Source organism: Idiotropiscis lumnitzeri, chromosome 21 (genome assembly GCF_059441095.1).
Source record: "Idiotropiscis lumnitzeri isolate Australia: NSW breed Sydney's pygmy pipehorse chromosome 21, RoL_Ilum_1.0, whole genome shotgun sequence".
Classification (NCBI taxonomy): Eukaryota; Metazoa; Chordata; class Actinopteri; order Syngnathiformes; family Syngnathidae; genus Idiotropiscis; species Idiotropiscis lumnitzeri.
Window position 1 is genome coordinate 1760819 of NC_142411.1, and position 20660 is coordinate 1781478.

General features: G+C 50.6%; 4 protein-coding genes across 7 annotated transcripts; 2 read left to right on the plus strand and 2 right to left on the minus strand.

Moving 5' to 3' along the window:
• Window positions 1–113: 113 nt before the first annotated feature.
• Window positions 114–4315, plus strand: slc35d3 (solute carrier family 35 member D3). Its single transcript, XM_088286578.1, has 4 exons — window positions 114–338; window positions 1768–1978; window positions 2052–2209; window positions 2312–4315. The coding sequence occupies exons 1-4, from the start codon at window positions 114–116 to the stop codon at window positions 2948–2950; spliced, it is 1233 nt and encodes a 410-aa protein (XP_088142704.1). The 3' UTR covers window positions 2951–4315.
• A 579-nt stretch (window positions 4316–4894) lies between these two features.
• Window positions 4895–10671, minus strand: LOC148316377 (uncharacterized). 3 transcript variants are annotated; one of them, XM_088286795.1, is made up of 11 exons: window positions 10635–10671; window positions 9885–10032; window positions 9763–9808; window positions 9148–9233; window positions 8949–9077; window positions 8654–8848; window positions 8443–8562; window positions 8153–8227; window positions 7380–7472; window positions 6116–6211; window positions 4895–6045 (listed from the first exon to the last, which is right to left on the minus strand). In XM_088286795.1, the coding sequence occupies exons 2-11, from the start codon at window positions 10017–10019 to the stop codon at window positions 5038–5040; spliced, it is 1983 nt and encodes a 660-aa protein (XP_088142921.1). In that variant the 5' UTR covers window positions 10020–10032; window positions 10635–10671; the 3' UTR covers window positions 4895–5037. The 3 variants fall into 3 exon arrangements, with proteins under 3 accessions (XP_088142921.1, XP_088142919.1, XP_088142920.1); XM_088286793.1 differs by lacking the exon at window positions 8153–8227 and adding an exon at window positions 8266–8340; XM_088286794.1 differs by lacking the exons at window positions 8153–8227; window positions 10635–10671 and adding exons at window positions 8266–8340; window positions 10528–10630.
• Window positions 6815–20443, plus strand: gje1a (gap junction protein epsilon 1a). Of its 2 annotated transcripts, XM_088286799.1 has the most exons (5): window positions 6815–6854; window positions 16334–16767; window positions 18820–19002; window positions 19091–19288; window positions 19446–20443. In XM_088286799.1, exons 3-5 carry the CDS (start codon window positions 18877–18879, stop codon window positions 19641–19643), a joined length of 522 nt encoding a protein of 173 aa, XP_088142925.1. In that variant the 5' UTR covers window positions 6815–6854; window positions 16334–16767; window positions 18820–18876; the 3' UTR covers window positions 19644–20443. The 2 variants fall into 2 exon arrangements, with proteins under 2 accessions (XP_088142925.1, XP_088142924.1); XM_088286798.1 differs by lacking the exons at window positions 6815–6854; window positions 16334–16767 and adding an exon at window positions 17830–17961.
• On the minus strand, window positions 12292–16980 carry nmbr (neuromedin B receptor). The gene is made up of 5 exons (XM_088286797.1): window positions 16344–16980; window positions 15001–15142; window positions 14532–14747; window positions 12786–13024; window positions 12292–12568 (listed from the first exon to the last, which is right to left on the minus strand). Exons 1-5 carry the CDS (start codon window positions 16745–16747, stop codon window positions 12418–12420), a joined length of 1152 nt encoding a protein of 383 aa, XP_088142923.1. The 5' UTR covers window positions 16748–16980; the 3' UTR covers window positions 12292–12417.
• Window positions 20444–20660: the final 217 nt, after the last annotated feature.

Consider the following 20660-nt stretch of genomic DNA (forward strand, 5'->3'; position numbering starts at 1 on the left):
AGGTCCTCCCCAAAGTCCCCCCCTCACCACCACCCGCCCCCAACCCCCGCGCCTCCCTCCTTCTCTCTCTGGCTGCTGCGGCTCGGAAGTTTGCGCGACGGCAGCGGCGGACGATGGAGGCGGTGCGCGGGCGCGCGCCGGGCATCCTGGTGGCGGTGGCGCACGGCGTGTTTTCGGGGAGCCTTAACATCCTCCTCAAGTTCCTCATCAGCAGCTTGCACTTCCGCTTCCTCACCTTGCTCCAGTTGTGCACGTGCAGCGCGGCCGCGCTCGGCCTGGAGACGCTCCGGAGGCTCGGCTGGGTTTCGGTGCCCCCCTTCAGTCTCAGCCTCTCCAAGGTAAGGACCACTTGCAAACCACTTGCGCGTGCGTGCGTGTCCGGAGTCAGGAGAGCGGCCGGCTTGCGCGTGCCAACTTCGTCAGGTGCTCAAGTGGTGATGAAGATGATGATGATGATGATGATGGTGCTGGTGACTGCGACTCGACCATTGTGCCGGTGCCTTGGTGACGTCGGGATCCCCCCCTCCCTAGGGATGTCCCCCCCTCCCCCGACCTGAACTTGAACTTGCTTCAACCACATTCATCTGTTGGCAAAAAAAAAAGTCTTGCAAATTTGAGGATCGCATTTCTGTCGTCGAATGGCCGCCAGCACATCTTCCTCCTCGTCACCTTCATCTTCACCATCCTCATTTCTGCACCAAGTTGGCGTGGACTTCTCCGCTAAATGTGCTGAACATTTGCGCGTGTGCGCGCTATTAGCCAGACGCACGCGCGCGGGTGAAAGGGAGACACGCAAAAGAGGGCGACGTGTGTCTTGCCCCACATTTGCATGAAAACTGAACACGTGTAGAAACTCTATACTGTTTGCGGTGCGCGCGCGTGCGTGCGCGTGTTTGTGTTCCAGTGACAAAATCAAAAGCAAAAAAGCAAACGGAGTATGTAAACGATCTGGTGACTCTCCCTCAATTATACATAAGAAAACGCTTCTGACGTGTCGTCCCGTTCTACTGTGACGTCATCGAGCGAATTTGTCGCTCCAGGTGACGTCATCAATGAGTTTAGACGTCACTTGATTGCCACTTTGAGATGCCTTAAATTTGCACACAAATTCAAACACACCCTCACATAGGCACACACGCACGCGCGCACACACACACGTCATGCCTCCATAATTCGCACAATTGTGCACGTTGACCTTGTAAAAACTTTTCGCCATCTTGTCAACTTCTACACTTGCATCCATTCAACAAGGTGGTCAAAAACTCCGCCGCGACTTCCGTCATCGATGCCACCTGCTTTTCCATTTCTCGTCTTCATTGTTCCGCTTCTACGCTCGTCTCTTTTTCCTCATCCGTCAACTGATCAAGGTTTTTCTTTCCATCCATCCGGCAATGCGAATGAACACGTTTCCATCTCGCGTTTTCATCAGCCTCATCTGCTGCACCTCGATGTGCTTTTGCTTTTGTCGTCGCCGCCGCCACACTGCCCCGCAATTGAAGGACAACTTTTTGCGCGTTGTGTCGCGACATTCGTCATCTCACGCCCTCGCTGCAAAAAACGCGCCGGATGGCTTCGTCGACGTAAATGCGAAGTGAAAAGGCCTGAAAGGGCAAGTCAACCCCCAATTTTTCTCCTCAATAATATCTTGCAAGCGCCCCCGCTCGTCAAAACACGGCATTCCGATGAATCGGACTTTGCAAAATGCTCACCCCCTGACCAGGACAAAAAAACGGCTGCTTTAAGAGTGAGCGTTTTTCCCGCCCGCAGGAGTTTGCGCCGGTGTGCATCCTTTCGACGCTGCAGTCGACGCTGACGTTGTGGTCGCTGCGCGGTCTGAGCCTGCCCATGTACGTGGTGTTCAAGCGCTGCCTGCCGCTCTTCACGCTCGCCATTGGCGTCTGCGTCCTCCGGAACGGCGCCCCGTCACCCGGCGTGCTCACCGCCGTCGTCATCACCACAGGGGGCGCCGCCCTCGCCGGTAAGCGTCTCGCCTCGTGTCGCTCACATATGACATCATCATCGTCGTCAAAAACATGTTTGCGCCCCGGCAGGCGCGGGAGACCTGAGCGGCGACCCGTTCGGTTACGTGACGGGCGTCCTGGCGGTCGTCATCCACGCGTCCTACCTGGTCCTCATCCAGAAGACCAGTCTGGACAGCCAGCACGGACCCCTCACCGCGCAGTACGCCATCGCCGTCATGGCCACGCCGGTAAGGTGGGCGGCGATCGCCGACTTCCTGTCCAAAGACTTTTGGTGTTTTGTCCTGCTGACTTGCTCCACGCTGATTTCTCACCGCACTACTTCCTGTCAGGTCCTGCTGGTGTGCGCCGTGATCTCATCAGACGCCGTGGCAATGTGGTCCTACCCGGGCTGGGACGACGCTCGCATCGTGGCGCTGTTCCTGTCCAGCGTGACCATCGGCTGCGCCATGAACTTCACCACCTATCACTGTACCTACCTCAACTCGGCCGTCACCACCAGCTTTGTGGGCGTGGTCAAGAGCATCGTCACTATCACCGTGGGCATGATGGCGTTCGATGACGTGGCGCCCACCAAGCTCTTTGTGGGCGGCGTGGTGGTCAACACGGTGGGCTCCATCACCTACTGCGTGGTCAAGTTCTTTGAGATCAAGAAGAAGAGTTCTTACGAAAACCTGGAGGGCGGTACCAAAGACGCGGCGGCGGCAGCGGCGAACCCACGTGAGCCAAACCTCCACAAAGACCCCCGCGAGGGCATGTCGGATGTCGACCATGTGGCGGATGGCGTGTCCTCCCATGTGATGATGGAGAAGGACGTGGTGGAGATGCGCAGGGAGCACCTTCACAAGGATGTGGCCGCCGCGTCGGGGCAGGCGGCAGGCGACTACGTCGGTGTGTGGCGCTCCATCAGACAGCTGCACTTCGCCAAGGACGATGCGCTCGTCGACAACATGGAGCAACAGAGCCCCTGAGGGCTAGCGAGAGGCGCCGGCTGACACGCTAGGCGGCTAGCGCTCTAGCTAGCTAAGTCGCATCGCTGAGCCGCACGTAGCATGATTAGAAACAAAACGGGAGAAAAAGAAAAGATTCAATCGGGGACGGTGAAGAAAAGGCTTTTTTTTTTCTTTCCCTGCTTCAGCAATCAATCGGCAAAGGTTGGCTAAAAGGCAATTGGACTTTTTTTGCATGTTGAAGACATTTCACCTTCAATCCAAAAGACTTCTTTAGTTCTATTTTTCATGGGGGGGGGGGGAGAACTTGGGTGTCAGGATTGTCACTCACGCAAATTTTGAGAGCAAATGGGATTGGTCGCTTACGTCTGTCTTGTGTGCTCGCCATGTCCAATATGGTCACGTGATGCTCTTTTCCCGCCCACCTTGACTTTCTTCAGCGATGCCTTTAGCTTAGCATCAGCGCTCCCTGAGCAAGACCTTTTGTGTCTCATGAGCTTTTACGTTGATGCTAACAGGAAACGACGTGACGATGTTAGCTTTAGCGCGCGTGCGCCGTCGTTGGAAACGTGTTCGCGCTCGCTAACACTAACGATGACAACGCGATTGGATGCGAGAATCAATGCAACATGGGGGCCGTGTCGTTGTATGTGTGAGACCTTATGTTGCTGCTGCCCCCCCCAGTCGCACCCTCCACCCCCTCCCTCCCCCGCTGCAGGCAAAAAGGAAATAAGAAGCTATGATTGCTATTGATTTTGGAAAAGATCTTTTAACTCAAGACGAGCGAGCGCAAGTGACGATGAGCAGCACCAAAACACCTGCGGCCAGCGTCCGCAATAACCACTGCGTGCGTGCGTGCGTGGGTGCGTGCGTGCACGCCCGTGAGTGTTCGCATGTGTGAGCGCCTAAAGGCGTGTGTTATAGTGTGTTTACGTGTTTAAGTGCACTTTCGTGTACTTGTGTAAGCATGTTTGTGGAACTGTGTGTTCGTGTTTGTATGTGAACGCTTGCGTGTGCGCGTGCGCGTGCGTGTACTGAATACGTGTGATCGCCTGAGTGTGAGTGGTCAGTGTGGGTTTGAGTCGGTGTTTTTGCGGCTTTGTGTTTTGTGTGTGCATGCCCTTGTATGTGTGTATGGCCATGCATGTGCTCCTTTTGTGTGCGCGTGTACGTGCGCGTGTGTGCGCGCATGCCTTGAGCGAAAATGCAAGCGTATATCCCAAAAGGAAAATGTTGTGACACCCGTGCGAGCTAACTTTTCCCAACTGGGCTAATCTAATGTCCGTTCAACATCAATTGAATAATTTTGACGTCATATTGATTTTGGATCGATTTCAGGTGCTCAAGTGGGTGACGAGAGGAGGTTGGTGCGACTTTTGTTGAAGTTTGTTGAGGTCTTCGCGTGTTGCTTTGTTTGTGTGTTTTGCCGAAGAGGAAATGTTGTCTGCATGATGACGATCGATTTATTCCGAATTGTTCATTAAAAAAAATATGACAACGTGTGACGTGCAATCGTCATGGAACAAGATGTCAATTTGTGTGCGTGCGTGTGCAGAAGAAGAGGGGAAAACCGAAGAGGCCACTCAAGTTCCAAAGTGTTGGTGATATGCGTGCACGGATAAAGTGGCTGAGGACGTGCGCGTGCGTGTTGCAAGATGACAGGCCGGTGGCGGCGACCTGTTCTGTCCGCCACAAGCACGCAATGTTCCCGCCTGGAAGCCGAGGAGTTGTTTGAAGGAAAATGGCGCGGTTGGCGTTAAGCGCCGCAATTTTGCAGCCGAGGCCGGACGACCCGCCATCCCATTGGCACTAAATACAGGCGTTGCCATCTCGATCGAAGGGCGCTAGCTTCCTGAACAGCAATCAATTGTCCATCCGGCAAATGCTCGTTTGTCTGTCTAAAAAAACGTCCAAAGTCCAAGAAAGGAAATATTTTATTGAGATGATAAATTGTTCATCGCTCGAGCTTGTCAGGAGTTGACACTGAAAAGTTACTTGAAGAAAAAAAAAGTCTTGTCTTCGTCCTGAGACGGTTGTCTTGTGTTTAGTGCTACACCGCCCTCTGGTGGACATTTGGACACATTACAGCGTTCTGCACACAAAGCCGCTCAAAGATTCCTGATGTTCCTCTTCTTTTTGTTCTTCTTTGTTTCCTTCCTGGGGGGTCCCAGTGCAGGGGGCGTGTTCTCCGACGTGGGAGTGGCCTCGGCTCCTACCTGATGGAGGTCGTCTGTCAAGGTCAACACTTTGACCTCAGTCATGACCTCAGTCATGACTCCTGAGTCAGGTTGTGGTTTCATTCTTGCTTTTGACTCGGATTTTCTTTCTGATTTTGAGTGAAGCTCTTGTGGCACTTCTGGATCTGTATTTTGTTTTTCTTCTGGTTTCACTTCTGGTTCTGTTTGTTGATTTACTTCTGGTTTAACTTCTGGTTCTGGTTTCACTTCTGGTTCTGTTTGTTGATTTACTTCTGGTTTAACTTCTGGTTCTGGTTTCACTTCTGGTTCTGTTTGTTGATTTACTTCTGGTTCTGGTTTCACTTCTGGTTCTGTTTGTTGATTTACTTCTGGCTTAACTTCTACTTCTGGTTTCACTTCTGTTTCTGTTTGTTGATTTACTTCTGGTTTAACTTCTGGTTCTGGTTTCACTTCTGGTTCTGTTTGTTGATTTACTTCTGGCTTAACTTCTGCTTCTGGTTGCGATTGTTGGTTTTGCTCTTGCGGATGCTGAGTTTTGTCGAAATGTCCAAATGCAGCTGCAACCAGATCACCATTCAGGTCATCCAGGTGCTCCTTCAGGTCCAACGAGTCCACTTCCTGTTCCTGTTCAGTGCCGTGAGACAACTTCAAAGATTCTGCAAACTCTTGCAGTTTGACTTGCTCGGCCCTCAGACGACGCATCTCCTCCGTCTCGATGTTGTCGTCGTCGTCACGGTCGTCATTGGTGTGGTTTTCCTGCGAGGACGCCGTTTCGGGGGAGGTCTCCGCATTGGACCGGCGGACATCTTTGATTTTGGCATACAGAACTTTCCTCTCATCCTGAAGCGCCCGACACAACCTCTCCAGCTTGTGGATGGTCACCACGAAAACCTCGTACTCTTTGCTCTTTTCGCTCCTCTGGAGGAATGCGATCGCAGTAAAGTCAGAGGGAGACAAGCTCACATGCTCGTGTGCTGGCGTGACTCACCTCCTCCAACAAGTCCGTCAAAGCTTTGTTGCAATTCTCGAACCTCAACTTCCAAACGTTGGACTCCTTCTCCAATGTCTTCATCTTCTCAGACATCTTATGGACGAACAGAAGTGCACAAGGTCAACACGACGACGACATCGTCAGCGCAACTCCACATGAACAACAATAACGCAGTTGCACAACTTCAGACTTGTTCAAGGCTACGTTAATATGATGCAAGTGAAAGGTTTGCAGACGCAAGATAACAATCCTGATTTGAATCAGGTGTGTTGCAGCAGGGAGAGATGGAAAACCGTCCGGACAGCCGGCCTCGAGAAACATGATTAGTGTAAACATTTGTTTGGGACACTTTTAGGGTGAGAGTGAGTGTCAATAGGATCTGTTCTGGGACAGATCTAGTTTCAATCTTTGAGTCTAATATTTTTATATGCATATAAATCTTTACAGTTTGAAGTTTTCTGTTACATCTTGTTGAAATTATTTATCTTGAAGACAGTCTCGTGAGTTTATTTGCGGGTCAGGTTTGATTCCATTGACATCTCTGGAAATGCTTTTGGGCTTCCTGTACACTAGGTGGCGATACGCACCAGAGAGCTGCAAGCACCATTGAAGCAAGAATAAAAAGTAGGCGAAGAAGACGACGCCATCGCGCATTGGATAAGACACGAGTGCGCCACTTTGCGTTGATTTATTAGACTTGCCCACAATATGGAAATGGAAATGGAAACTCGGTAAGGTAAGTCATTTTAAACATTAATTTAAAAACCTTTGGCATTTCAAACAACTGCTGGCAGCCACCAGTTCGATATAATGCCAAATAAATGTGGCAGTGGCTGTATGACGTCATGCACTCGTAGAAGATAATGCACTCCATTTTAATCACATTGGATATGATGTGTGTGTGTTCTGATGTGAAATTTACCGATGCAAGCGTTTAAAAAAACATGGTGGACTGACCGACCGACGATTACAATTTAGATTGACTTGCAAAAACATAAAAAAATGACGGACTGTCTTCAACCAGGCCATCAAAGTGACCTCACTTGACCTCATTTTGCTATGCCGAGGCTCGTTCATAAAAACTTTGAGATGGAGTCGTCTTTCTAGCGTTAGACTGAACTCATTCTTGGATTTTTATTCAAACTGGGTTTTACTCCGGGCCTAATTTAAACTGTGTAAAGTTGGAATTGTTTTATTGAAAGTTATACATTTTGTTTGTGACGTCAAATTAGCACGGCAATCATAACCGCAATGTTGGTACCTTTTCCATTTCGGTCTTGAAGCGAGCGTAGATTTCATTGCTCTTGGCTAATGTTGTCTGGAACTCGTCAAACTTTTTGGAGTAGAGCGCCAACTGCAGGGTGGGTGACAACATCATCCAGGGGTCATCTCAAGGTCTCGCGCACACACACATATGGTTTTATTTAGTAACTCCAAACACAAATGGCAGCGGGGAAAACATTTTTTATGCCTACACCATGAAAATCCGATTTTTGTCATGCACGTAGACGCTGGCGATATTTGCGGAGGTGTCGCCGAGCCGACGCTAAAAATGTCAGATGCAGTCGTGTGCCACACTGCTAACACAAACCCGGGCTCAAGACCTGATCGTTTTCTATCGCCTTCCGCTAAGCCTGAACACAACCCCAACCACAGACACTCAGGGCCGATTTGCAAACCCTGAGCGCCAAATGCTACCCTCAAGCATGTCGGGTGTGTGACCTCTGCTGGGGATATGTGGTACTGCACTCACCTCACTCATTTCCAAGGTGGACAATCTATTTTTTGAATGCAATGGCCTAGACACTCAGTACCAACGTGGCCGCCCGCATTTCGCATTTCCGGGGCACCTGAACACACTGGAGATGCTTTTGTCGCCGTCTGACCCTCTATTCACCCAGAACGGGCGTCAAAATGGGCGTTACGACCACTTCCGTCATCGGTGAGCTCCACCTACATTTAATCCAATTCCAATGTTCGGCGTGGAGTCAAGTGAAATTACTTTATGGGCGTGTCCTATGCGTGCGTATTCACCTGCGCGTGCGTGACGGCGGCATGTTGGCGTAGCGTGTGCGTCTGCAGCTTCCACTCAGCCGCCTCGCGCAGCAGCTGGTGAAAGAGAGCAAACGTGTGACTGCCTCAATTACCTTCTTCTTCATGCTCAGCTCCTCCTCCTTCATGGCGAAGCACTTCCGGGTTTTATCCACCGCCTCGGCCAGCAGCTGCGGCGTGGCGACACGGCACAAACTCACAGACACACAAAACAAAGCGCCGCCGAGCGCAAACTGGCCGACGTGCAAACAACCGAGGCCGAGGCCACTCACGTATTCTTTTTCGCGTTGGTGCTTCTGCTGCGCGTCCGCCAGCAGCGCGTTGGCCTGGTCCAGCTTGGCCGACGTCAGCTGCTGTTGGAGGTCACGGTGATGGTTGATCTTCTCTAAACTCTGTGCGCACACACACACACACACACACACGGAGCCATGAGCTTGATGTCGCATGGCGCCGTTGTCAACAGTTTTCGTCTTTGCGTTTGACCTCGTCTCGGCGCTGACACTGCTCCAGCAGCGAGTGCAGCTTTTGGCTCAGCTTGGCGTTGTCCTCGCACAGTTTTTCATTTCTGGCGTTGTGCTGCTCAATCTGCGTCTGGATTTCTGTAAGCGATGTTTGGAAGTGAGCGGCCATCTCGGACCGCTTCTTCTCATCGTCATGGCAACGTCGCAGGGCCTCGTCCTGGGTGGGGGTAAAATGTTAACATCACACTTGGAGTGGTGTGTCAAAATTTGTCACGTCCTAGTGGACGAGGATGTGGATGTTGGTGCGAGCGGTGCACCCGAAGTTTGTAGTAGTGGTCTTGGACGTCTCTGCACAAACTTTCCAACTGGCTTCGCTCGGCCTGCAGGATGCAAATGTTGTCACGTAGACCCTGAACCGCCTTCTGCTCGCCACGCTCACGCACCAACTACACACACGCACACACATTAGTTGACAGTAAAAGTGCATCAGAAGCTGAACGGGAAACCTAAACTCACCAGTTCGGCGTGTTTCCTCATCAAGTGATCAAGTTTTTCTTCCGGGGATGACAAAGCGCTCAGACCGTCTGCGACACAACAAACCTCTACAACGACAACCATTTCAACAATGACAACAGTGAGAAACCACAAGCGCCACTGAGCCAATAATAACGTCGTCTGCCTCTCGTTTCTCCCAAGCTCCTCGAAAACATCGGAAGCCAGCCAGCCGGCCAGTCGGCCCGGGAATATTTGTTGACGGGGCGCTACATGCGCAGAAACGTAATTCGAACGGCCTTGATGTGCACCGGTTTGAATTGCCTGGCCGTTCGGGAATATCCTGAAATTCCCGATGGCCACCATATTTATAACAGTCACGACAAAGTGGGCGTGGGCGGCGAGGTGTTGGGGACGCCCACTCCTCGTTGGGAAGCGTGACCATGCTGATCGTATTCAAATTGAAGTTTCATCAAGTTGACGCATGCTTCTCGAAATAATTGATCCACGCAGATGGTCACGATAACTTCCGGGCTGCCTTCGAAGCGTCGAGGAGCGAGGCGCTTGCAGCGTTGACGTGACGTGAAACGAGATCCGCCCGTCGCAACGTCACGTGAACGTCACGTGGGTCGGTCGCACCTGACTGGACACTTGTAGTGATGTCATCGTTTGTGTCCTCCTCCACCTGAAAAGGTCACATGACATAGCACTTTGACAAAGGTGGCGCTGGCGCGTGTGACGCTAACGCCGCAATGACTCACCTGAGCGCTGCCGGTGATGATCGCTTTGAGTCTCCTGCTGAACTCCTTCATGGCGTCATCGGCCGCGGTGGGCGGAGCTACCTCATCTTGCGGGTGGGGCGCTAACACCTCAGTGGCGTTCATCGACGTCTCCATCTTCTCGGGGGCGCTAGAAACAGATCCGTCGCCAGAGTCCAGACGTAATTTAATTTGAATCATTTTCACTTTGCGACGTGACAATGATTTTATCGACATATAATCTGTACAAAGAACATAAACGGCAGCTCCCTTCTTGGGGTCCTTGGAAAAAAAAAAATCTTTCATGAGTCTTCATGACACAAGAGCTCGAGAGCAGCTAAGGTGGCGAGCAAGTGCTGAGCTAAATTCGGAAACTTGTCAATGCGGTGAAGAATGAAACACGGCAGCTGCAGCTGTCATGTTTTGGTCACCACAAAAAGTACATCTGTGGCGGCCGCGCACACGCACACGGATGACCGTCATGCAAAATATCGCATCCATTGTGGATTTTGTTTTCCTCTTTTTTGACGGTTATGAAACTTTAATTCAACTCGTACTATAATATTTGAGACACCTGATCAGGACGCACGGAAACACACGCACCTGTGTACGCGCATGCTCGCTCGCACGTTTAAGTCATTCGTACCAAGTGACGATATTTGGTGGATGGAATTCGATTTGTCGAAGCGAGTTGTCGTCGTTTCCGTCGCTCGACGGGTGTGAGATGAGTTTGAGGAAATAATGGAAACTTACCAGATGAGCGAAGCGAAGGGGAATGAGAGAGCGACGAAGATGATGATGAGGAGGAGCAAAATGAAGTCGACAGCTGAACCCCCAAAATAGTTGGACAGGCTCCGCCCACATTCTGCCTTGGCCGGCGTCAGTTTCAGGTTAAAGGGTTAAAAACAAAAAGTCTGTTTTCAAAACATCAGAGTTCATCATGTTGATGATTTGCGGGGCTGGCCACTTGACACTTTTTTTGCCGGTCAGTCCTTTTGCCGATCCGAACAAGCGTCATGTACACACTTCAGTCGGAATTGCCTGGCTACGTCCGGTCTGCGCATGTTCTGTCGTAACGCAATTGCGTAGTGACGTCGTCGTATACGCACTTTTAAAACCACAGCTTGTCTGTGACGCGAGAACTATTTTTATTTAAGTCCTGCTAACTTGTTTTTATCAAGCTGCTGCGTTAATTAAAGTGGTAAAACAATCGCAACTACTGAGCTAAATAGATGAAAGGACTCCATCTTGCCGCCCCAAAAATGGACGTGCGTCGCCGGGCCAGAGGGCCGGACCGTTCCGCCCTCGGGACGTACTGCCCAGCTTTGATGATTCGTTGACACCACGTCAACGTCATTGTGCCTGTGAAGTGGGGAAGGTGCAATTTCATTGTTGCAACTCCATTGGTGACCACTTGGTGGCAGCATTCACTTAAAGTGGCGACTGCTCCTGACTTTCCTTCGGGGAAGGGGGCGTGGCCGTATTCAGAATGACGGACATGTGACTCGGAAGGAGTGTGTACGTGTGTGTGCGTGGTCGTGCGCGTGTGTTGTAATGTGGGCGTGCTTCTGTGTGCACGTTGTTTTGGGCGTGTACACGTGTTAGTGTGAGTAAACGTGTGTAGGTGGTGATGCATGTTGTGAGTTGTCGTGCACGCACGTGCATCCATACATATATACATTTTTTGGGGGGGATTATTATTTTTTTCAGGAGAGCCTGTGATTGGTTGTTCACTTACTTTTGTGCCTTTTAGCAAGCTCAGCCAAATGACTTTAATAACATGCGGATGATTGGAAACGAATTGATTCAGACATTCATTACCGCTTTAGGAATATGCGCGCGTGCGTGTGTGTAAATATAAACTACGTCAGAATGAACTTGAAGGCAGAAATTGTTCGGCTGCCGACAATCCTCATTGTGCTTTTTTGGGGCTCCTGGCTCACCACTTGATGGCGATCCTAATTGATGATGGAAACGGCACGCCACACCGCCACGTCGCACACGCGTGTTCGAGTGCATCAGGCCACCATCGAGGAAGCCTCTTGTCCTTTTCGCTTTCATTTGTTTTCACACACGTGGACGGCCCATCGGCACCATCATCACGTCCGTTTTTATCATCAGCACCACTTCCAATTTCTTCATCATCATCTTCATCTTCATTATCGCTTTCTTCACCGCCATGTCATCTTCATCAGTTGCCTTCATCTTCATCATCATCACTATTATCGTCCATCATCGTCGTCGTCATCGCCATCATCACATCATCATCATCATCATCTGCGGTGCATTCAATGCTGCTGCCGTCTCTCTTTTCCTTTAAGGTTAGGATTTAGAGTGAGCTAACTTAGCGTAGCATAGACACACGCACACGCAATTTTCGTGCACTTTTATTAAAGTTGACATGTAATGCGTTCGCTGCCGTCGACGTGAATGAACGACTTCATTCAAGTGAGACTTTATCCAACTCAATGGCGCCAATAGGAACATTTGTGCGGGCGTCATGTGACCTCATCCCGCTTGCCGTTGGTCCAGTCGCTCACACTTCCTGCCTGTTGCCCATGGCGACGGTGACAGTGGGTGTGGCCTTTTTGATGGAGGTCAGACGGATGTGGGACGTGCTGTACAGGTAGCTTGCCTGACAGCCGGGATGCCCGTCTGCGGTGCCGCCGCTGCTGCATCGCACTTGACTGACACGCACGCGCACACACACACACACACGCACACATGCAAATTCTGGATGTGATGATTCATGTCCGCAAGTTTGTGTATTTGTGTTTAAGAGACTTTGCATGCGAGTTACTTGAGTGGCCGTGTTTTTTTTTTTTGTGCAAGTCATTTGTGCGTGTGTGTGTGTGTGAGAAGTCTGTCCGTGCGTGCGCTCAGGCAACGTGCTGGCGTCCAAACCTGTTGAAGTGTCGTCGAAAACTGTCGCTGAGCAGGTAGAGCGCGAACGGGTTGACGCAGGATGACGAGAAGCTGAGGACGCGAGCTAGCAGCGTTAGCAGCAGATGAGCTAGCGACAGATCCATCTGCTGGTAGTGGAAGGAGCGGTACAAGTAGAGGACGTGGTTGGGAAGCCAGCAGAGTGCAAACAAAGCCACGAAGACGAGCACGATCTTGGCCAGCCGTTTCCTCGTCTCCATCTGCGGGCGAGCGTCGCGTTAGCCGCTAACTTTGGCCGGTTGGGTATTGCTAGCATGGCGGTCGCAGCGGAGTGTCGCGTCATTCGTGATTCACGAGTCACACTCAGGTCACCAATTTTTGGGTGACAATGACCCAAGTGAGGCTGTTGCTGTGCACGATTCCCGCCGCATTCCCGTCCTCGACTTGATGTGTACTTGGACTCGCGCCACTTGATTAGCCGCCATTGCAATTAGTTCACGTCATGAAGCAAGTTTGTTGAGAAAGGTCACATTGTCATCGAGGAAAACATCCGAATGGTCACCGCTCAACCTTTGACCTCCTGATGTCGATGCATTCAACTTCCTTTTGTGAGTCAGCAGAAGCGAACGTGGTGCCTTTTTTGTTTTTTTGACGTCAACGTGGTTGTCGCAGAGACCAACATGTTAAGTCGCACGCACGCACACGCTTATGTGTGTGAAATTAAAAGGGATCATCCAGCCTGACGAGAAAAGAACACTTTTCTACTTTCACAGGTTGACGCTGACAAGAGTACGAATGTGCATTTTCAGTTTTGTTGGCGATCGGTCGCCGTTTTCGACAACACAACTGACAAAGCGAGCAATATTAGAACGCTTGCCTCCCTTATTTTGACGTCGAGACGGAAAAAATGATAGCCGAGCTCCTGCCCATTTGTCGTAAATCTTGTCACCAAGAATCGCTTAAATCACGACAGCGACTTTTAGGGGACCGAATGATGTCATACTGATGTCATTTTGACATGTCCCTTTAAGTGTGTGCGTGTAATTAAATGTCTGTTTTTTTACAAGCGTGTGTGAACGGATGTCACCGACACTTGCCGCTTGAAGTTTCTGCCTTTGGCCCGGTTGGGCGAACGCTCTCCTTGCGTGCCAGATGCTGGCACGGCGAGCAACAACAATTTTGTGTACAGCACATTGCGACGGCCTACGAAGGCATGGACGTGTCGAACCGCGAGCGGACGCGCTAAAGTCGAGTGTAGAAGAATAAGAACGTCCTTTATTGACGTGCTCTCGACGTCTCGCGTTTTCTCCCGCCGACTTGCTGAATGTTTCCGTTTGTTTTGATGTCGTGCTGGAGGCAAAGAGGACATCTGGAAGTCGCACGAGCGAGTTGAAGGAATAAAAGATGAGACCAAAGGTCGCCCCAACATAAATATTCCTCAAGCGCTCGCATGTTCCCCATCTTCATTTTCATTATCAACGCTCGTGTGTAGTTGCGTACTTGTGTTTGTGTACACGCGTGTGTGTGTGTATATTTATTTATTTATTTATTTACCGAACTGCAAAAAAGGGTCAAGTGGTTTTGTGGTATTACTGCAACTCTGCATCGTGTCTGGTCTTGGTTCCATTTTAAAATGAACTCAACAATTACAAATACTAAAAATTTGAAGGCCGCAGTATTGCCCGATTAGTCGAGCAATCGCGACCGCGTGCAGCCTGTGACCTTTGAGGTCACTTCCTAGCACACAGGCAGTGGGCGGAGTCTGACCTGTCGTTTGGTGTGCTCGCTGAGCTCGCCCGGCATGTCCCGCGCGCTGCGCATGAGCGTGCGCGCGATGTGGTAGTAGTACACGGAAATGACGGCCAGCGGGAAGAGGAAGTAGACCAGGAAGAGCATGACGGCGTGGACCTTGGGGTGCGTCTGCTCGGACAGAGGGTACGGCACGCAGTTGAGGAAGGTCACGTTCTCGGTGCCCCTCTGACCCTGAGAGGGTGGAGAGCACAGAAAGAACTGCAAGAGACTGACATGATCGGTGTTTTTTTTTTTTTGGGTGTTCTGGTTTTGCTGTGGTTTCAGCCTGGAACAGATCCAGTGGGTTTTCTGAGCAGATTGTGGTCTTGGTTTGGTTTTCGGGTCACCTGTTGCTGCCTGCGTTGTCATCGCCGCGCTCAGATGTCAGAAATTAGGCATCGACTGATCCAGCGTTGGCTTTAGCGTCAACGCTGGCTTTTGTTACCTGCATGGCGACAACCTGGGAGAAGATTGCTTCGGGAATGGCGAGCAGGACGGACAGCAGCCAAATGGCGGCGGCTTTCACACACGTCCACAAGACGGCGCTGGATGTCTGGATGTCCATCGGCTTCACGATGGCCTTGTACCTGTCGCGCACACACACACACACTGATGAAGCTTCGGTCCACCAACCAGCTCGTTAAGAGACCTTGATGGGCTCGTTAAAGACCATCACGGTCAGACGGGGAACTGATACGTCTGCAAATGGTTTCCTGTTGCGCTCGGCTTTCAGACAGGCTGAAGATTGGTCGACAAAGTGTCGCAATTTATCAACTTGTACTTTTTGAACCGAAACGTGCTAAGTAGGACCCGTGTTGGAGATGCAAATGAAACGTCTCGGTGCACATCCAGCATCCGAGTTCTGGGACGACTGGCTTGCGTTTTTTTTTTGACATTTTCACGAATGGAACCGTCTTGAACTTGATCCAATCCATGTCGGAACCAAAAGGGCATGAAGTTGTGCGTCACCAACAGACATGCCGGAGTCACTTGGAGTGTCAGCAGACTGTGACAGGCCTCCGTTAATTGTCATCAACGTGAGGAAAAGCGTCAAAGCGCTCCATTGGTGGCGTGCGCGCACGTCGTGGCGCACCTCTGCGCATCTCGGCGATGTTGCCTGGGGAGAAGTCGCTCTGTCACTTCATCTATCACTCGAGTTCTTCGTCACGCCTTTTTTTTTTTTTTTTGCACTTTGTTTGTTCCTCTTCCTGCTTGGAGGGCGTCTGGCGTCGACGTTTATTAGGGACTTGATTGCTAATTACGGGCGTGTTCCCTGCACGCATCCTCTGCCTTTGATAGGTCGCCAGAGGGATTGGAGGATGTGATTGTGAGGACGCGGACGGAAATAACATCTCATGTTGCGCCTCGTGCTGAGTGATGAAGGTCGCCGTTTCTTTGGGGAGACGACATGATTGACGCGCGAGACGCTGCAATTAAAGCCTTGATGAAACATTTCAACGCTGAACCTCAGCGGACAGCGTGTGTTTGTGTGCGTATTTATATATATATATATATATATATATATATATATATATATATATATATATATATATATATATAATGAATTAATTTTAATAATTTAAATATATTAATATATATGTATTAATTTTTTTTATATAAAATATAATAATAATTTTACTGATTTAAATATATTAATATATGTATTAATTTATTTATATATGTGTATATATATATATATATATATATAATTAATTTTAATAATTTAAATATATTTATATATATATATTTATGTTTATATATGTGTGTGGTGTCATTAGGGATCCTTACCTGTCTGCGCTGAGCGCGGTGAGCGTAAAGACGGACACGCCGACGGAGGTGAGTTGCACGGCGGGGAGGAGCTTGCAGGCGGCTTCCCCGAGCATCCAGTCGTCGGAGAAGAAGCGGAAAGCGTCAACCGGCACGCAGGTGACGAGCAGCAGCAGGTCTCCCGCCGCCAGGCTGCTGATGAAGATGTTGGGGACGCTCCTCATGGCGCTGGTGCTCACGAAGATCTTGACCAGCGTCACGTTGCCCAGCACGCCGACCAGCACGATCAGCGTGTACGCCGAGGTCATGACGCCTCGCACCACCGCGTACGTCCCCGTCTCCCTGCCTTCCGAGGACGCCCACCCGCCGGCCCCGCCATCCTCGCTGGAGTTGGTGGCGACCTGCGACAGGATGTCGTCGTCCATCTGGACTGGATCAAGCTCAGGTGCGTAAAGATGCGTGCGTAAAAGCGCCCCGATACTTTGCTCGAGACGTGCGCGTCTTGAGACGTGCGGAAGGAGGAGAACACTTAACTGGTGGGCGCGTCCTGACGACGGTCCTTTTTATTGCTCTGACGCACGCGCGCACGCACGCTCGGAAGGGGAAGGAAGCGGCTTCACTGATGTGCGTCACACAACTCGTCCCAATTAGCGCGTAAAATCGCTTCTTCGGCTCTCACCCGTGCTCACGCTTCTCATCCTATTGACTTGATTCATCGTGGACCTCATCACCAACATCAAGTACGATCGAGGGGGGGTAACGGAAAAACAATCAGTCTGTGCTTGAGGAAAAACAACCAATCAGAGGTGACAATCATCTGCATGCACGCGGGGCGGGGCACACCCGCGCAGCTTCCGAAGCGTTGCTGAGTCTTCGGCTGCTCTTTTTGACAACATCTTGAAATGAGAAATTCGAGCATCCGGAGTCAACGCAACGCTAAACGGCACAGTCGACACAAAACTGCTGTCATTGTGCGCAGGTCGAGCTCAAAGTCAACAAAATCTTCAGCGTGACCAAAATGAGAAGGAGAGGAAGTGCGATCGGTGAATGAAATCGTTCAGCAAAGTGTCAGAGGATGCATGAGAACTTTTGTTCTTTGTTCTTCTCACTACCGCTGGAGTGTCGTCCATCGCTGAGGTCACATGACCTCATGAAAGGACTTTGTCAGTCGCCGCGGCTGGAGCGACCTGCGCCGGAAGTCGCGCGTTTGAAATGTCAAAATAAGAGCAGAGCGGGTGGCCAAGCGGGTCCCATGGAGGTCAACGTGACCCGTCGCAGGCGCCGTTTGCCAAATGGCGTGTTGGCGCTTTGACGAACGGGACCGATCCGTTTGGCGCCGCTGCCGGCAAGCGGCCGTCTGCGTGATTTTGAAAGGACGCACAGGAAGTGAGCTGGACCGAGTGCCTTAACTTGACCCCCGGCCTCCACAGCGTCCCGGGACCGGCATGCGTTTAGGACCTGTGAGTGTCAAAAAGAGGGGGAATGAACAACACGCCGCCAGGATTACGGTTGGTGTGTGGACTTGACTTTTCTTTGCTGCTAAACGTCGTTTTGCTTTGCTTCAGTGGGACGTCTTTGTTTGGCATTTGGGACTCCGGCAGCTTCGTCAATGCTCTTCCAGAAGTATTTGCAGTGCAGGGTGTGTTGTCATCACTTTCTGTTTTTTTTTTTTGGTTTGTTTTTTTTCTGTGTTTTCCTCTCACTATTCTATCGTCTGACTTTTGTGTCAACTCATCACGCGTTAATCTCATTCATCTCGACTCGATGTGACATGGAGCGTCAAAGTGTTGCGAGTTGAGAAAGCCAGGTGGCGGCAAGACGTTGTTGGGGCGGAAAAAGGCGAGCTTTGTGTCTTTGTAGCATGTTTGTGGCGAGTGTGAGTGTTGGAGGTTGTGTTTTTCGCTGACATGGTCCTGTAGGGATTAGAATGCAGGGAGCAGCCGGCCTGCGGGGCCATTGTTGGCCCCTCTGTGTCTACTGAGCGAGTCAATTGATGCGAAGATAAAAGGGCCAAAAATATGCATTGACACGGGCTTTGGGGACGAGCAGGCAGAGGGCGGTTGTGTCGCTGGTGCCATGTGGGCCCACAAGCGCCCTGGACGCAGACCGACGGCCCAAACATGTCCTTAAACTACATCAAGAACTTCTACGAGGGATGCGTAAGTCACGCCGGCATTCAGGTGCCCGTATGGCGGAAAGCAGCAGAGTGAGAGTTACAAAAAAAAAAAAGAGAGAGCGAGAGGAAAGGGGGAAAAGGGTTGAAGGAAGAGGATGGTGAAGGCGGACGAGATTGTTTGGGTGCACGGGGAGTTGATGGAGGCTTTTTGTGCCGAAAAGCTTTCAGCCTTTCGTTTCGGGCCTCAGTGATTTATGTGGCTGACAAAAGAAATTCACATGGCCTCCACCTCAATCGGTGCACCTGTCTGTCTGTCTGTCTGTCTGCGTGGATGCTGTCGATGCTGCCTCACTCACTCGTGTGTGCGCGTGCGCGTTCCAGCTCAGGCCTCCGACGGTGATCGGCCAGTTCCACACCTTGTTCTTCGGCTCGGTGCGGATGTTCTTCCTGGGAGTTCTGGGCTTTGCTGTTTATGGAAATGAGGCGCTGCACTTCAGCTGCGATCCGGATCGCAGGGAACTCAACCTGTACTGCTACAACCAGTTCCGACCCATAACGCCTCAGGTACCACGAAGCGCTGCGAACGACCCAACGTCAAGAAATCAAATCTTTTGGCGCCGTTCTTTCCTTCCTGATGTGGGCCGTCTCGCAGGTGTTCTGGGCCTTACAGCTGGTCACGGTGTTGGTTCCCGGGGCCGTGTTCCACCTCTACGCCGCCTGCAAGAACATCGACCAGGAGGAGATACTGGAGCGACCCATCTACACCGTCTTCTACATCATCTCCGTTCTCTTGCGCATCATTTTGGAAGTCATCGCCTTCTGGCTTCAGAGCCATCTCTTTGGCTTCCAGGTCTGATGATTTTCAGAATAAGTTTGGTTCTGACAACCCCCTTGAGCCCCATCAGGTCACTTTTGTGGGACGATGCTAAGATCTTTTGAGGAATTAACGAACCCCGGAATTGAATCCAAGCGGATCTTCTTCTTTTCCTTTCTTGTCTGCGTTTTAGGTGCACCCGCTCTACATGTGCGACGCCAGCGCGTTGGAAAGGACCTTCAACGTGACTAAGTGCATGGTGCCCGAACACTTTGAGAAGACCATCTTCTTGAGCGCCATGTACACCTTCACCGTCATCACCATCCTCCTGTGCATCGCCGAGATCTTTGAGATCCTCTGCAGACGACTGGGCTATCTCAACAACCAATGACACCTCCGAAGCATCACGGCCGCCACCGCGTCACCACACCTTTGTTTCTCGTCAGCCTCCTGGTTAAGCGTTTGCTGGACTCGTACAAATCAGGAAGCGAGCGTGCAAGTCTGACAGTCCAGCTTTCCTTGAGGGAGGTCACCAACACGGGGCTACTCGGAGGACAAGAAGGACGTGTCGTCTGGATGAGAGAACCGTGACGATGAGCCACCCGCTCATCCGTCGGGAAGCATTTTAGCGCCGGACTGCAGGCGCAGCCTTCCTCACGACACGACTCCGCGTGCGTGCGTGCGTGCGGTCGCCTCCGACCCGTTGTGACTTTCCCCGCATTGACAGGAAGACACTTGTAGATAGGAAACATCTCCAAAAAAAAAAAAGGACTGTGAGTTTGAAAGAAAACATCTCTGTGCATTCGGATCATTTTTGTCACACATTACTGTTTACTTTTTCAAGTCACCATCGATTGGTCATATTCGTAAGAGAAGATTCAAAGAGAAATTTGTGTAGACTTGAAGAAAATAAGTCAAAGGTGGTCTGAGCTTATGTAACAATATCAATGAGTAGATTTTATTGAACATCAAATGTGCCAATTTTTCGACCCTTTTGGTCTCATTTAGAATGTCATAAGATTGACTTATTTTCCATGTGGACACTTCACATAACGCTGTTTTTATTTTCTTAATCAGACATCCATCCAACTTTTGTTGTGAAGGTTTCATCTGTTTTTCATCTCAGGTACAAACTTGCATGAGCAGACAAAAGTGGATCACTTTGAATGCTTTTAAAACCGATTTCAAGTTTTCTTGTGCATGGAAGTGGATTCTTGGAGGATTTACTTCCTGCTCAGCAAAACAAGCTTATTCGAGGATGTGCTCACACCTGTGCAGCCGCCAAATTGGTCACTCTACAACGCTCCGAACAAACAAAGTCAAATTGAAAGTGGCGCTTCTACCATTGCATGTTTCGGTTGGGAACAATCCCAACTCGGGAACATTTTGAACATGATGATGAGTAGCA